General features: G+C 39.6%; 1 protein-coding gene across 1 annotated transcript in view; it reads right to left on the reverse strand.

Annotated features, from left to right (window-relative positions):
• The window catches only part of PKD1 (polycystin 1, transient receptor potential channel interacting), a 113,111-nt gene that overhangs the window by 65,636 nt on the left and 29,180 nt on the right, over nucleotides 1-18,295 (reverse strand). Inside the window, 4 exon segments of the mRNA XM_072416999.1 lie at nucleotides 1,595-1,775; nucleotides 2,902-3,552; nucleotides 3,793-3,962; nucleotides 5,179-5,250. Of these exon segments, the coding sequence (XP_072273100.1) occupies nucleotides 1,595-1,775; nucleotides 2,902-3,552; nucleotides 3,793-3,962; nucleotides 5,179-5,250 (1,074 nt within the window).

An 18,295-nucleotide genomic window follows, 5' to 3' on the forward strand; every position in this document is an offset into this window, starting at 1 on the left:
AAATACCTCCTCCCCCATGATTGCTATAAGGCAGTGTTTTTTAACCCGGGTTCTGTGGAACCCTTGGATTCCTCCAAAGGTCTTCAGGACTTCATTGAGCAATAAACAATTTGTGCCTCTCAGGACAGTTTAGGTGACACCAATCATCTATTTGATCTATCTGTAAGGGTGACATTGTTCCCAATGGCCAGCACAATCATATACTGTGAGCTGTGGATGTAATCATTACAGTAGGGGTTCCCTGGAGAGCTAAAAGTTATTTTAAGGGTCCCGCCAAGGTAAAAAGTTGAAAAAGGCTTCTCTACGGTCTAGCAGACCAAACACCATGATGTTACTTCTCCCCCTGGATTGCTACATTGGTCACTTCAATGCTGGATGTAAAGGAGGAACGAGCAGTAGAGAAACTGGTAGACCCCCACCACAACTGAAGGAAACCTCTTATGTGTAAACGTAAGGCTATTGTGCTTTATTTTGAATCTTCATTTCCCCTCTCATCAACATGAGGTTATTACTGATCATTCTCCAACACTAGGCACAATTACTTTTACTTCTTGCCACAAAAGCACAATCGGAAATAGAAATAAAGCTTGTCTGTTATTGGAACAGAAAGTAAGATTAAGTTTCCAAGATTGATTAGTATGTGAGAATAAATATTACAATATTACAATTAATAATATACAGTTTTCTCTCACTTTCTACTGACAGTTTGTGATGGTATGTCCAATAAACACACAGACTGGTGTGGTTTGATATCCAGTATCAAAACTGTTAGGCTGTCAGGACGGAACCATGAATGATGTCGAGCGACTTCTGTACACATGTCTGATTCTGGCCCAAAATAAGCCAATATAATTAGGTTTTTTTTTGTTTGTATACCTGTATGCACTATTCCCTCCTATGATTTTTTTATACATTTAAAGGACTGGAGATGTTCTTCAAACACCAAACCTTAAGAATACCCCGTTCTCCATAGGATAAAATTATATCCAGTAAAATAATGAAATTATGCAAGGCCAGAAAAGAAATGGGGACAGTGACCTTCTACATTTGGGATAAAAGGTGAAGTGTTTCTCTATATTAGTGGTTGGGGCCCCCTGTAACTGACTTAGGTGGAGAAGGGTCCTTTTACATTGGTAGTCAGTTGTAAAGGGTCCCTTACATTGAGGGTAAGTGGAAATGAACCCTTATGTTAATAGTTAGTAGAAAAGCACCCTCTAACATTGATGATCCATGGGAAGAACACACAATATGCTTGTGATCAATAACAAAAGGGTGCCATTACATTGATGATCAACGCTGGAAAAAAATCATTTGATATTGGCAGTCAGTGGAAAGAATGAACACAAGTCCGATGCCACTGTCTATGCCAACTGATGCTAGCATCAGAACTTTGTAGGCACCATAAATCAAGAGGGCACTGCTCTAGGAACTCCTAGCAATCACTGGAAAAATCCTTGCCAAGTAAAGTTACATTAAAGAATTATGTTTACCCAATGATAGCTGTGATGTGTCAATAATTTTGTATCGGTGTGAGCTTCCCTTGTCCTAAATTCCTAAGTTCACTAGATCATAGGTTTGCCATAGGTCACAATACCTGGTAACATGAGCCTTTAAAAAACTTTGCAACTCGAGACTGCTGACAACCGCCATGTCACCATTTTCCCATTCTTGGCAAGTCTTCTGGGCTTCAAACCACCCGGCCTTCTCGGAAATCAGCTGGTAACAATGGTTATTGCTGGGGTACACCACACTTCCCGGGGGACAAACAGGAGACACTTCAAGACAGAAGAGGAGACACCATTTTAGTGGACAATGGTTAGAAAAAATGTAAAGAAAAACTGATATAACAAAGCCAATGACATTCTTCTTAAAATAACGACTGTTGTGTTGATTAACTTTTTTCAGTGATCTTTAAAGCTACATACACACTTTCAATAGTTCAGGGCCGATATCAGACGAGAATCTGGCATGTTTACAGCGCCTGTCCTCCAAACGACCTTCCTGGTGGATCCACGGACGATCCTAATGCAAGGGAAGGGGGAGAGTGCGCAGCAGGGTGCCCCTCGGTCGTTCTCTCCCTCCCCTCTCCATAGAGCAGAACGGTGCTGTATGTACAGAGCTCGTTCATGCATCCTGTAGTCCTTTCTCGTTGGAAAGGATCGTAAAAGATCCTTTCTAACGACAATAATTGCCCTTGTGTATGCAGCTTAAGACTCTGTCCCAAAACAAGCATGCTCATCAGAAAAAGTCTGAAATAATGATTTGTATAAAGTTTGCAACAGAAATGTGTGAATATCATCAATTCAGCTCTCTGTATTTAAATTGCAACATCAAACCATCAGTTGAAATACAATGGTTGTTGATTGTTGCGCATATTGTGGGTTTAAATGAATTAAGGACTGCACTTATGCATACTTATGGGAGTGTTAAGAGGTCACAAATAACATTCATATATAGTGCACCAAAGTCTTTTTTTTTTTTTTTTACAACATAGTTAAATATTACTTTGTGAGCCAGAGTCATTATAACTCCAGTATTGGAGCAAAGGGTGTTACACCCAAAAACATATGTTTGTAAGGAACTTCTTTACCACTGCTGATTCTGTATTGATTCCAATGGAATAAAGATGAACCCTACCCTAACAGAGGACAGAGGAGAGGAGCAGGAGAAAGGCTGCAGAAAAAAGCTTCAGTCTACAGCAAAGTCCCACTCTAGGTAGCAATGAACTTTTCTAGGAGTATTAGAAATAGTACAATATTTTTCTTCTGACTGTCAGGGTTTCTATATACACCCTACTCACTACTTCTGGTATTGAAGTGACAAAACGACAGATAAAACCACATCTAAAAAAATGTGCTTTCTGCTGAAAAAATGTCATTTCATCAGAATTTGCTAACTTACCGGCCATATCTTCTTGTGATGTCACAGTATACTGAACCTCCACATCTGTTCCTCCTCTAGTCATCACACGGACATCCACAGTTTCGTTGGTCCTGACCACAGATGGGCACAGAAGTGTCACTTCCTCTGGTATGCCCACCACCCGGAGCTCTTCATGTAAGAGGAGATCTCTTCTGCCGAAGCGCAGGGTCACTGTCACGTTGTACATCCCCGGCTGAGCATATCTGTGAGTAATGCTCACCTCGCTGGTGCTGAAGTGCTGGCTCCCCAAATCCCACAGTAGGGCAATGACACGGATTGGAGCTTCGACCTGAAGGTGCACAACTTCCCCGAGTCTGTACAAGTCACTGGAGGCATGCAGGAAGGTGAAAGATTCTGTCCTGAGGACATCCTGGATAATAGTGAGACCACAGCCAGATACAAGAGACGGGGTGTCACAAACTTCACGACACCGAAGAGAGGCATTTGCAGGCAAGACATCACCACATAGGCAGCCATGCTTGGAGTCTAGAACCCAGTAGTTGTAGAGTTCAGCATAGCATTGTGCACTGCATGTCTCATTGCTAGCATGAGTCAAGGAGATGGACACAAAGATCAACACAGATTCATTGTCAGATGAAGGACTGGGAGGACAATAGATCAGATCAGATCCTAAAATATCAGAAAATAAAAATTACATATTAGCTACAATAACGCAATCTCTGTGTTTTGGTGAAATGTGTGGCACCACCATGTGTGGCCGAACATTGCCTAACATTGTTACTAGTAAATTGTTATTTATTCAGAATTGTTTTTGTAAAACATACAAGCTTAGAAAATCTGATGATTAGGTTGCTTAATATTGTTAGTGAAATGTTTTCCCCTTAACTCCATTCTTTAGTGTACACTTACCACAAAGGGATTTAGAGAAAGAGACATTGAAGAGTTGCTGGCCAGAAGCCACGTAAGGCCGGTCGCACACAGTAGAATCCGCCTGCACAACGCTAATTCCGCTCTCAGCCACCCAACGAGGGAGCCATGACAGACGGCAGTCACACGACCAAGGATTGTCACTAAGGTTTCTGCAACGAGCCCCAAAGGATCCAATTAATTAACAGCTTGTACGTTGTATGTCATTTCCACAAACAGTCAGCAGCTGGCCTGTCACTATCACACAGCAGAGAAAAGCATCCTATGAGTCTCTCTAATGGACCTAAGCCCAGATGAAAGGGAAATTCCACTATATTGTCTTCCAACAATTCAAAATGACAAAAATACCAATCTGTACAACATTATTTCTTCAGAAATTTGTACAGCTTTTTGTTTCATCCAATGGTACAAGCCCTTCTAAAGTATATATAGGTCACTTGTCATTACACCAAGATGCAACTGTCCTGCAGAATAAGAAGAGAATATTAAGAAAATAAGAAGCTCTTTGAAGAACAAAGAAGATCTGCTCATTTCTTAGAATAAGGGGGTCACAGTTGTGGTGGGTTGAGTATTTTCTACAGATGTCATCCTGGTGGCTGTACCAGGCATATTCATATAAGACAGGGGTGCCAAACTCAAATACACAGAGGGCCAAAACTAAAAACTTAGACAAAGTCGCGGGTACGTTTATTGAAAAAATTTAGGAAGTTTTTCCTTCTCATTAGATATAAAACCTTTTCATATGGAAACAAAGAGGTTTTGCTTAACATTCAATCTGGAACAAGCCTTTAATAGGAAAATAGTGGCTGGAACTCCCTCTTCACTGAAATAGCACTGCTACTACAATTCGTGCATCTATAAAACAGTCCACTGCAGGGCCACGCATAGGCAGAGAGCCTGCTGGTCTATAGATGAGAGTGATGCTGGGAATTGTAGTAGTGGTGCTATTTCAATGCAGCGGTGGGCAAGCTGCAATTCATATTTAGAATTCTTTTGGGGGCCAAAAAAATCCTTTGGGGGGGCCAATATGGCCTTCTAGCCAGAGTTTGCCACCCCTGATATAAGATGATGCCCTATGAAAGTTCCAGAACAACCTGGTAAAGTAACACCTTGTATTCCCAAAAGAAAGGTAAGAAAAGGTAAGTCTGCATTGACCCCTTGACTATTTCCACCACAACTTCAACATTTTGAGCACAGGGACTGTGACTTGGGCCTTTTGACTTCATGGTCCCCGAAGCAGCTGTACCTTCAGCTGCCACTTTAGATACACCCTAACCTATATGGCAACTCTATCTATATCAGACATTAACACACAAAAACATCAACATTCATCAACAGTCAGAAGATCTAGTAATCATGCTTACTTACATTTCTGTTAGATTCTGCAATTGTTCAAAAAGTTCCTGGTCCAAGGTTTCAATGTTGTTATTAGAAAGGTCCCTAAAAAATGGAAAAAAACACAATCAGTGAGTTTAAAGAAGCAAAACCTCTTACAGTATTCTCCCCAGCCCCTTTTAGCCGGGCGCACCACCCGGCACTTTTCAGTAACCACTCAGCTGTTTGTGGGTGGTTACTGAAAAGTTGGGACACAATACAGGGGCTGCCACCCACCTACAACTTCTTCCCAACCAGCTTATAAAATCATATGGTTTTAACAATCACAAAACAATTCTTAATATGTGAATAAAACTGCATATAAAACTGCAGGATAAGTACTTTTGTTGTAGATAATTCAAAGTGTGACTTGCTATACAATAAATCTCTCCATCATCTTTTGGTAAAAAGCTGCACACATTCCTTTTTTAATGCTATTCTGCAATCCGTGAATATCGTTATGTCCTGCTGGCATTTCTGGTCTATCAAAACTCATGTAGACCCAGAGATGATAACAGCTTTAGAAATCAGATATTCCTGGCAACACAAGGCTAATAACACTTATTATAGAGAGTGTTGTATGTAAAATGAATGACCCTAATTGACTGTTTATAAACCATCCTAACTGACTTTCTGTCCTGCTGTTGTCAAAGATCATAAAGAAACAAAGCAAGGCTGTTCATGTTTAGCAACTGCCTAGGGTTTTGTCTAAACTGCTGTTCCACCATGTGATCAGTATGAAGATACTCTATACCAAAGGTCCCTAACCAGTGGTCCGAGGACCAGTGATGGTCCACAGAAAAATGTGGACATTATTTATGTTTTATTATTAATAAAAACCAAAAATAATATTCTAATAAATTCTTATATTCTGAATGACAATTTTTGCCTTTATATTGCAGTAAATTCATAAACTGTACTAGAGACGGAAAAACTAGGGAGGCGCAGCGTGATATCAGTGTAGTGTTAAGTTGTATGAGGCAACCATTGCCGGGCCGTACGCTTCAGTATTGTTTCCACCATTACAACAGTCACCACGCTCCGCAAATACCAATTGTCATCCCATTGTTTTTTTTTGTTTATTTCTCAGATGCTCTTTTAGGTAAGTATGACCTTAACTGTGTATTTTCTTTACCTGTTATATTTAATGACATCAAATAGTTTGACTTTGATAACTGTCATTTATTGTTTGGTCTTAGATTTGAATGAAATAAACCCCTAATGAGTGAGCAAAATCAAACTAATATTTTGCATTTCTTTAGTAATACCAAAGATAATGCAACTAATGATAACAGTAACAATAGTAATACTTCACATAACCGTGAGCTGATCAATGAATCAGATCCAACTCAGTCCTGGTCAGGCACCATTAGAGAGATCATTATTTTACAAATGTATTTATCTTTTTTAAAGATTTCATATTAATGGTTCACTAGATTTAAAATATGAATTTAGTGATCAGTGAGGTCCGAAAGGTTGGTGACTGCTGCTTGCTTCCCTTAAAGCCAAACATTCCTCTGATGACATTAGTAAATCTATACTAGAAGTAACATTTTAGATGTAGATTTTTTTTTTGTGTTGTGAAAACCAGAGCAACTGAAAGCACCCCACCAACCCAAGCAACATATAACGAAACACAAAACCACCATGTAGGGTGGCAAAGGGCAAAATGGTTCAAGACCCTCAACATTGGCCTTATGACTTAGGCTAGGTACACACGTGCAATTGTTCTTGGCTGATAATCAGCTCAGGACCGATATCGGATGATAATCTTACGTGTGTACAGCTCTTGTCATCCATCGTCCGAACAACTGTCCTGGCGGATCCACGGACGATGGACGGCGAACGATCTTAATAGAAGTAAAGGGGGAGAGAACAGAGTGGGCTGCCGCTTCCGTCGTTCTCCCCCTCCCCTTTTTATAAAGCAGAACTGTGCTGTGTACAGCACTCGTTCATGCATCGTGCAGTTGTTAGTCGTTAGAAAGGATCGTGAAAGATCCTTTCCAACGACTATGATTGCACGTGTGTACATAGCCCAAGTATGATATACAAAATAACCTTGATTGTGTCTGTGTTTCCTTGGTGGGTGCTATACAATCATCATTTGTAACCACAGATGTTATTAAAAGTCCAACAACAGCCTTTTTTATTTCATTTTTAAATAGAATTGAGAAAGAATAACATTTCCCTTCACCACTTGCCCAGTTACAACAGAGAGTAAAGGGATATGTCTATAATGAAGAGGGATGGCACACAAAACATAAAACAGAATCTAAACTTTCACCACACAGTGCAAAACAAAATAAAAAGTTTTGACAATTAGGATTATAATTATATATTCTTAGCACCAACATGGTATATACAGCACTTTGGTCATGTTACTATTTCCTTAGAAGGAAATCTAATCTAGAAGGAAAATCTAACGTCCATACCATAGCTATAGTCTGATATTCATAATATAGTCTAAGGCCAATTTTTGGAGTTGCTCTTAAATTGTTTTGTAGGTGCAAGCAATGAATGGCTGGGGGCCATTTGCCTGGAAATGTGATTTAAGCAGGCATAGAGCAGGTAAAGTGGAAATATTTACACCTGATTAGCAATTTCACATTATAAATTAAATCTACGGAAGCAGAATAACAGGGATCAGCAGCAAATGCCTCCATAATTCGTCTTCATGTCTTCTTTAAGTAATGCAAGCAAGCGTTGGCGTTACAACAGGTCAAGCTGTGAGAATGGAGGTGGAGGGCAATTGGGAATTGTAAAAATTATTCACCACACAAAAATGAATCATCTGCCTGACAGGGTAGGCTGGGGACTTAACATGTTTTTGAAGTGCTTTTTAATGAAACGGCTGACACTGACCTCATCGATTTCAGCACATGCACGGGACACCACGAATGCGGTCTTTGGCAGCGTTGGGAGAAAATGCTGTGAGCATGCTGTCAGTGAGCAAGCTCCCCAGAGGGCCTGCTGGACTATTGAGAAGACTGGAGTTGTGTAAACTTTCCCACGGATGCAGCGATGGCGGTGAGGTAAGCCTGGCTATGACCCATCTGGATTTCAAACCCCAAAAATAGATCACGACAACACCTGACCACTGCATTGTGACTGGCCGATATGTGTACATGACGCAGCCGTCAAAAAGTTGGAACAATCATAATGATTCATAGGGCTATGTATATGATTTTAAAATGCTTTGAAATTCTCATTTAGAGTAAAGTCTACAGGAAGCATCCTCAGCTAGGTATTCTTACCAAACCTTTGCTGCCTGGATGGGTAACCTTCACCCTACAATGCCATGTATGTTGTATGAAAATGACACATAAAATTACCTGTCCACCCCCCGACTTCTCTCCCTCTGTCCTGGATATCATTTCATCCTACATGTCAGCCATCCATTATCTCTAGGTCCTACTAATTCTACTTGTACAACTTCTCCAAAGTTTTCCAGGTACACGCTCTCATGATCCCTTAACAACTGCAAAACTCTTTCTCTGGTATTCACCTACTAACTAGAGCAGAACTTCTACAATTTATCAAATGCAGCAGCTAGATTTATCCAACCTGCGTACTACCTATCACCTGCAGTTCCTCTACATAGCTTACATTTTATTTACAATCAAATTCAAGCTAGTGCACTTTACCTTGACATCACATAAAGCCTCCTGGTTCTATTTACATTTCTGACCCTTTGCATAAATGCACCCCCAGCCCCCCTCTTCGCTCCTCCAATGCCCTACTAATGCCTTCCTTACTCATAACCTCTTCCCATGCATTACTCCTAGACTTCACTAAGACTACTCCTATTGTCTGTAATTCCCCCATTCATCACATTAGGTAAACATCCAATTAAAACCCACTACTTCAAACTTTCTGTATTATCTCTCTCTCTCTTACCCATTACTTTTTAGCCACCTTTCCATTTTCTCTACTTATTGTATACTATGCCCTCACCTTTTAGACAAGACTTTCGCAACCTTGTTACCCCGGAAAAACCTTTAAAATGATAATGAGGTCTCTGTAGAGCACTTACAAAAATGAATTCCAACCTTATTGACAGGTAAAAACATCAATCTGTTCATGCTTGTGGAATTAGACCCAGAAATATGTAAACACCATCAGATGGAAGGACAATCAGCCACAGCTAAAAGAACCAAAAAAAACTCTGGGGGAAACCTAGGGTTCCACAGGACCCTGTCTAAATATTTAGGCTTGTTTGCTTTTCATACATAATATATACTTGATATATAGCATGGTGCATGGGCAGCATGGTGACTCAGTGGTTCGCATTAAATCTCGGCCAGGACACTATCTGCATGGATGCATGGAGTTTGCCTGTTCTCCCCGTGTTTGTGTGGGTTTCCTCCGGGTACTCTGGTTTTCTCCCACATTCCAAAAACATGCAGTTAGGTTTATTAGCTTCCCCCCTAAATTGCCCTTAGACTGTATTAATGACATATGACTATGATAGGGACATTAGATTGTGAGCTCCTTTGAGGGACAGCTAGTGATATGACTATGGACCTTGTTGTGTAATATGTTGTGTAATGATTCCAATACCATGTAATAATAATAAATATATTATTATGTATGAAGGCTGAGGCTACATAATACGTTAGAGTTTTACAAATATTGTATTATTTATGATTATGGCAGCATCCCTTCAAATATTTTCCAATCAATTCTATGCAACACATATAGGTTTAGGAGTTCTAATGTCATTTTGGCTTTCCTGATCTACCCAAATATTGCATGCCAATATTTTATTATTACCTTGCATTTATATAGTGCTGACATATTACGCAGCACTTTACAAAGTACACATTCATTCCCTTGTTCCTTTTATCTGTCAGAATATATATTCTAATCACAGTCCTGGCTGTGTTCCTGCCTACCTTGGATTTTTGTTCATTTTCTTTTCTCCTTTTGCATTCTTCATAATACAAAACACATTAAAAGACCTAAAATCTTAACACTGGTGTCCTGAAGAAATGTGGGGTGGTTTGTAGTCCAAATATACGCCTTTTTTATCTTTTTTATAATTCAATACCCCAGCATGTTATAATTTGTGAATTTTATGTGGAATTGCCTCCAAATAGTACAGTGGTCTCTGAAGTTTTTTAACTCGGTGGGAAGAGGCTGTAGGCGGGTGGTGGCCACTGAATTGTGAGCGGACCTTACAGACACCACTCAAAAACAGCCGGGTGGTTGTTAAAGTGTTCGGTGGTGTGCCCGGCTCAAAGGGGCTGGGGAGAAGTCCAATGCACTTTTAATACTCCAATGCACTGTACCTGCAGAGAAAAGTAAAGACTGCACACCACATGTAATAAGGGAAAAAGGGAAAGCTGGCATGGTCAAACTCAGATGCCTGCTGCATTGCACAGTTGTATTGTAACAGGTAAAGCAGTGAAATAGTTATGAAGGTTGTCAATACAATGTCTGCCTGACTAAATATCTGTATTTACAACTTCAGTTGGCCTGCCTCTGAAATATTGGGTTGGGCTGGACCAAACCTTTAATTTTTTTTTTTGGATTTAGAGCATGGCCGTCCCAAAGATACCAATTGTTTCATAATAAAAGCAAACAAACCCAATTAAATCATTTCCCTTTTTATTTTTGGAAGCACATTGTATTCTGCTGGCCAAGAAAATATGTCAGTAAAACAAAATAGAAATAATTCTCTTGACAAACCAAGTTTTAGTGGGTCAAATATGATAAACCAAAGCAGCGGCTCAGAGGGAGTTAATGGCGGGAAGTCTGCAGAAGTTTTCATTCTCAATGAAATACGCAACTTGTGGGAAAAGAAGGAGGGGAAATAAGAAAAAAAGAACATTTTGTTCTCAAAGACGGGATATAAAAAACATGTGGATTAGAAGGATGAGGGTAAGATAAAAAGGGTCCTAGACTGTAGAGACACCTCTTTTTGCCCCACAAGATTAAAGTGGACCTGTCATTTGTAGTATAGAAGACAGCCATTGTAAGTTTAATGGGAACTTGGAAAACCAAAGAGTTTGCAGCATTTGTTTTGGCAAAGAAGTTACCAAAAATAAACCTTTAGCCCATACAGAACTTTGACATATTACACCTTTATCTTTTTGAAGTACTCTGGGCCCTGACTCTGGGAAGTCAGAGCCCTGAAGTACTCTGGGCCCTGACTTCTAACATGAAGGAACCCTTCAGGTCTTCAAGAAACCCCTTCTAATAATTCATGTTACTGTCAATTGCTCAAGGAACCCTTAACAATCTTTGGAGAAACCCTAGGGCTCCTTTAAACCCCGGTTGTGAAACACTGCCTTAAAGTATAAATAAAAGCAATTTTCTTTTAGATTTGGATGAAATGGTGAAATATAAAAAAAACTCTGCCAATACTAACCATAAATTAGTGGATCTTTTTGCAGTGCATACAGATCATGTATCGTGGGATGGTGCCATACATTATTTTCCAAAAGCATTACAACATCCTTCCTCAGTACTCCCTCATGCAAGCACTGGGCTATGTCCTACAAGAAGCTATGTCAATCTGAAAAAAATTCAGTAAAGTTAAGTATAAAATCACATATTTTCCTTTCCTATATTTGAGGCAATCAGATGTGCCATTAATACTTTTATGTGTTCCAAGTGTCTTTCTACGCGTTTCACATCAATTTGCTTCCTCGTGTAAGACACCACATACAGTACAGTAACTATGTCAGATCAATTGCTTCATTAACATCAGTTTATCACATGGAGAAGCCATGCCTCACAAGGAAGAAGAGAAATCTTATGCTCAACAATAGTTTAATCAGCTTCACGTTAGGCATCAGGACAAGATAACCTCTTGTAAACCTACTAGAGGAAGAAAAATTTTGTGATTTTATACTTCAATACTTTTACTAAAGTTGGAACAAAAATTTGCTTTAAAATATTTTGTGTTTAGCTTAAAAAAGATGTTTGTCAAATATTAGATCTAGATGTGGTACTAAGTGTTGGCTCCCTGCATATACATTACTTGTACATAGTTTTACCCTTGCCAGCTAGGATTGTGATGGTCAGGTATACCAGTCACTCCTTGCAGCAAATTAAAGAAAAGTACCAGGAAGGTCAAATAGAGGAATAAATACCAACCATATTGAACACATATCCAAACAGTCAATAAGACTTTTATTCTCACATTATGCACATTCCTACAGTAAATAAATCATTGTACATTGGACTTGTCACATACATACAGTGGGGTTGGATATTTTGTTGGAATACTGATAAGAAAAGACGCTTCTCAATGTCACTAAGTAGGAGATTTAATAGAACTGGAGTGCTTATGCAGCCACATTGCAAGAACTGTTTTGGAAAACCAGGTTTAAAAAAAATGTAAGTAGGTACTCAAGAGCAGAAAACTAAAAAAAAAAAATATTAAAAATACACAATGAGAGTCAACACATCCGATAGGACAGTAAGGACCCATGTTGGGGATGTGGGGCATTGATTCTTACAGACCGCTATATACTGTAATGGTCCAGCAAAGTACAGCCCTAAAGCCGTGTGGAAGATCCTCAAGATGTAGCAAGTCAGGACATCCGACAGATGTGACACATCCAGCACATTCCAAAGAAATGCGGGGAAGGTTTGGATTCCATGGTGGCAAACCTATGTGTTAAAATCATGTTCCCCAAACCACTCTTTCACAATTTGAGCCCAAATATTCCTGGCATTCTCATCTTGGAAAATGCCCGTGCCAATGGGGAGGGGGAAGGGGAACATAGTTGGAAAAACCTGGTCATTCAGTATATTCAGGTAGTCAGCTGACTTCAATGTTTGGGCACATAACATTGTTAAACCTAGACATGACTAACAGAAGCGACCCCAGATCATTACACCCCCACAAAAACGGGGAATTGTTTTGGCCAGGCTTTGTATTACATAATTTTCGTAAATCTAATGAATCCGATTCCATGATATATGGCCTGCTATAGGGCTTATGTAGATAGCTTCATGTGTCAGGGCTGCTGTCTCCTCTCAAGGCAGTGCTTATCCATAAGTGGCTGAAACAACATTTGTTTTGGGAGCATATTTGTCCATGTGGTCTGTATTAAGAAAGGGGTCAGGCAAAGCCAGAATCCAACAAGCATAGTGGGCACTTTGGCACAAGTTCAGTTTTTATGCACAAACCTGATCAGGGTCAACGACCCAAAAATAACTACACATTTTTGCGACAGCCAATCGATAAGCCATTTTGGGAAGCAGGGTTCATCAATGCCAATCGTTTTGACTTCTTGGTTCAGGTTCTGTTATTCAAAAATTTAGGAATTTAAAATCTATACACCAATCAATTCAAACATTAACAACCATTAACAAGTGAAGTGAATTATACAAATTATCTAATTTTCAAGGGGAGGGGGATAAATTAGGCAGCAAGTGTACTTTAGTTCTTTAAAGTGATATTTTGGAAGCAGGACAAATGTGTAAGTGTGACTTCTACAAGGGCCAAATAGTGAGGGCTATGGCTGAGTTAATGCCATTTCCAAATTGGCAGATATGGTATAGTGTACCTGGTATGCAGTGGTTGAAGAGTGTTCCTGGTATGCAGAGGTTAGTACCCACTAAAAGTAGCCCAAGGAAGAACAACTGGTGAACCAGCAACATGGCCATGGGTGCCTAAGACACACTGATGTGCATGGAGTGGGGATAGGGAAGCCAGCCTTGTGGCCCCATCCAGCAGGAGGGCTACTGTAGCTCAAATTGCTGAAGATATAAGTTCTGACCAGTAAGAGAACCTATGCTGGTTCCTGTCCACCACCAAAAGCACTTTTAACAGGCACACACATCAGAAATGGAGTGGAAGGAAGCCTTATCCATGTTGGTTACTTGGCACAAGATGGTAGCAAGGTACACAATAAGAAGAAGGCAGGCCAGCCGGTATCTGTTGCTAATGTCCTGATGCTAAAAACCAAAGGTCACCCTCAGGGTTTCTTGTAGAAAACATCCCTTAAAGAATGGAAGTTGTGTTGGTGGCACAAAGGGGACCTACTCAAAATTAAGCAGGTGCTTTTAATGTTTTGGCCGACTAGTGTTTAACTTGGCGGACAAAAACTATAAAAGAAGTTCAAGAAAACAAATAATTTCAAGGGTTTCAGGGTGAGCTATGCTGGAAAAAATTCAACACAGCACAATGTATTATTCACTGGTTGTGTCCATAAATCACCGAACAGCACGTAATGTACACCAAGCACTGCACTGACACAGCCTTAATGGAACAAACCAGCACAGGTTCCATTATGTAACATTTCACAGTATAATGGGGAGGAACTTAAACATTACATTTCAAATAAAGAAAAGGTCCGTTTCACTGCAGGTATAGGTGAAATTTAGGGTTTTTATTTCCAGGACATGTAGGTATTAGGAGATTTATGGGAAATCTTGCCATTTTTTCAAATGTAATGAAAGCAATGCTGTTTTAAATGAGTTTAATGGCATTTAAGGGGCTCCTAAGGGTATTGAAAATCCTTTGCACTTATCCCGAACCTAGGAAAGTCAAAAAGTAAAACAAATATTTATTGTCACTGTGTGCAAACATCAATGGAATGCCCCAATTTTATTTTTATTTTTTTCAAAAGGCAAATTTGGCCCCAAAAAATCAGCAAAACAGATTTTTTCCTGAGAAATTTGTCAGAAAAATAAGTTTACCAAAGTTGCTACATTTATCGACTGTAATTATAGACTGTATTTATAATAAATTATTTGAGTATTTGTAGTATTTAAAGCTGATCTTGGGGTAAACAAAACAACCCTCCTATTTAACATTTAAAACCCCAATATTTTTCACCTAAAGAGATGGTCGCATGATTCTCCATCCCTGTTTTCTGTCATCCTCTGTTTACTGACTGGTCGTGTCCTTTCTAGGGTGACCATTATACTACCTACCCCTATTTAATATACAGCGCTCCGTAATATGTTGGCACTATAAAAATCCTGTTTATTAATAATAATAATAATAATATTAATATTATTATTACCTGACTTTGCCATCATCTACATAACTAGGCTGTTGGTGGCCATGTCTTTTTCTGAATGGACCTGATGATAATGCCATATGATTGGGGCAGGAAAGGTGATCAGGGGCCTATTTACAGGGGTGGGTCGGGGGTCCCCAGACACAGAAGTACTCTTTTAAAGGACCTGAATGCCAGATTTTGATATTCCTTACAGAAGGTCAGCAAAACATTGACACTCCACTGGATACGTTACAGGTGTAGGGTTGGGAGATCAGTGGGAAAACATCAATTGCCCAGGGATGGTAAATAAGAAAAACAAATCAATTTTTGGTTTCAAAAAGCAGCACTGATTTACTCCCGGAAGAAAGGAAAGTCACAAGTACCTCTCCTCTTCCCAATACATAAAAACGAGTTACTTTCTTTATTCCCATTGACTGAGCAGAGTAAAAGGGATGCCAAAAGACAGCGAGTATGTACCATCTGATACATGTGCAAATACATGTTAGAGTTGGATGAATGTAAAAGTTATCTACCTTCTAGGTTTCAGTGAAAATACCAAAAACAGGTGTACTCTATAACCCATCGCTGGGCTCCCTGGAACATAAATATTCAGTCTGTCCGCAGTACAGAAACTGCTGCCGAAATTTCCTGCCACTTTTCCAGCTGGAGAAACGTGCCAGTTGGTTGCAAAGGCCCACATGGTGTTCAGAGCATGCCTTGGCTGGTGTGAAGAGGATATTATTCTAGCCATTCCTGCCTCTGTTTGTTCAGCTGGATCCTGACTTTAACCCCATCCTAGACACTGAAGAAAATTTCGAAAAAAGCATCAGCGCCGAGATGACTCCACCTGCCTTTTACCAGTTTCAACCACTGATCAAGAACAACCAACCTGGAGAAGGCACAAAAATACCCTGCTGTTGTCTTCTCCAGATTTCAGAGACCGTCAATCTGAGCTCTAGGAAAAATCTCAAGGAATGTTCATATGGACCACACACTCATCTTACCTTATACTTACTACTACAAGTATCCTTCATATCCACAGTGTTCAGTCCCCTTTTTCCCCAAATCATGGAAATGGCAAATGTTGATGTCTATGGTATTTTGGGAAACTAAATTAAAGACAGATTGAAGTATTTATACTGTTGTGTTTATTTTCAAACAACTAATTTTTTTTTACAACAGTTATGCAGGACCTTTATCAGAATTTACTGAGCCCCATAGTAGAAAAATGTATGGGCTCCTTTAGAGTTGGGTGCCTCGTGTCATAATTTAATGGTACTGGGCATTATGGTAACACAAAATATGGTTTGAACAAAGCCTTAGAATCACACTATGGCAGTCCATTGTGGTGCACTTGACACACATTATGGTACACATTCATTTGACTGGGCTGCCAACACAATCAACTGAAAATCAAACTTGCAGCATTTTTGGTAATGCATTGAAATGCATGGCAGGTGTGTTTTCAGGTGTCATGACAATTAAAATATATGGAACTATACACATTACCACACGTAACACCAGATTTGTAAAGTGCACGTTTATCATTTTTTTTTACTGGAGCTTGCTGGCGTAAACAAATGTATTTTAAATTGGGTTTATTATTATGTTGGGCTTATTAGAAGCTGCCATAATAAATCTTAAAACATCCACATGCCATAAATATAAATGATCACAATACATTTTAATTTTAACAATTTAATAATAAATGATATTTGTAAAAAAATCAGTTTTAAATAATAATATAACAGATCTGTTGCCTAGCCCAGTGTTCTCCGCAGCCCATTTTAGCCAGGCGCAGCACTCGGCAATTTTTGTAACCACCCGGCTGTTTTTGGGTAGTTGGGTAACAATACAGGGGCTGTCACCCATCTACAGCTTCTTCCCATCCTGCTTAAAAAACTTCTGGAGAGCAAAGAGCTGGCTTTCTGATAGGCAAAGACTGTTTTAAAAGCTATCTCCTGCCTGGGTAATTCCCTCCTTTTTACCACTATGGAAGGTTAGCACAGCACATCAGGGTAAAGCAATGGTAGGTACTGGGCATGAGAGTTTGTGACAAAAGCAACAATGGCAATGCACCTGTAATAATGCAGACATGTAAGGAAAAAGTGTCACCTTTAGCAGCCATGGCACCCTAAGCCGCTTAGCAAACACAAGCCGAGCGTTGGATAGACTGTTGGGTGGCTGTCCGTGCCTGGAGGACTTTAGGCTCCACACGGGGTATCTCCTGTACAACCTGATGGTATACCTGGAAATATAAATTAACCACTGCTGGAGGATAATAACTACCCTTGTTGGATCCTTAGAAAAGGTATTTATTAGATTGAATGTGGAAACATTTCAGTTGCCCAGGGGTTTTATGTTGAATTCTTCTGGGCCAAATGTTAGACAATTAATAAATTAGGTAATCCTGAGATTATTTGCCTCTCTCTCCAGTAGAGCAAAACTGTTTTTTGTTGAAGAACCATTCTGACCAGCATCTACTACCTTCTACTGGCCTTGGACTCGACAAAGTCATGAAAATCTTGGTGTCAGTGCTGTGTATCTGACGCAGATCAGCCCATTGTTTGTGACTAACTACAAATTTACAATGTAGCTTGATTACTGGAAAAGAAGAAACTGAGGAAATGTTTTCCTGAAGTGCAGCAGACTGATCAAATTATCCTGGCCTAGACACTGTCACTAGACCGGATCTCATGGACATACTGTACATCTATTTGAATAGCAGGATACTATCAGCTTGTACCATGACACCAAAAATTACCCAGAATCATAAAGTTATTGAATCTTTAATACATATGTCTGTGTTGTGATGTTTAACAGGCCCGTTGCTATGAAATAAGCTTTCCTCTATCCATGTGATTACTGGCTATAATGGGGGCTTTAAATCAGACTAAAAACTGGAAGTTCAACAGACACTTTGTCACCGTCCAAGCCAATATTATAGGCATTTTATGATAAGGTATTAAAGAAGATCCTTGCAGGCCCCGCTATGGGTTCTTGGAGCTAATTTACCTCTCCCAGAACACATTTTATTCTAAGCTGTTCCTCTCATTACCGTCCTGGATAAATTCCATTCATCAAAAGCCGCTCAGAAAAGAAAACATTCTATCCGTCTTTTCTCCCCTTCACTTTTGGTCTGA

The sequence above is a fragment of the Pyxicephalus adspersus genome, chromosome 7 (genome assembly GCF_032062135.1).
Source record: "Pyxicephalus adspersus chromosome 7, UCB_Pads_2.0, whole genome shotgun sequence".
NCBI lineage: Eukaryota > Metazoa > Chordata > Amphibia > Anura > Pyxicephalidae > Pyxicephalus > Pyxicephalus adspersus.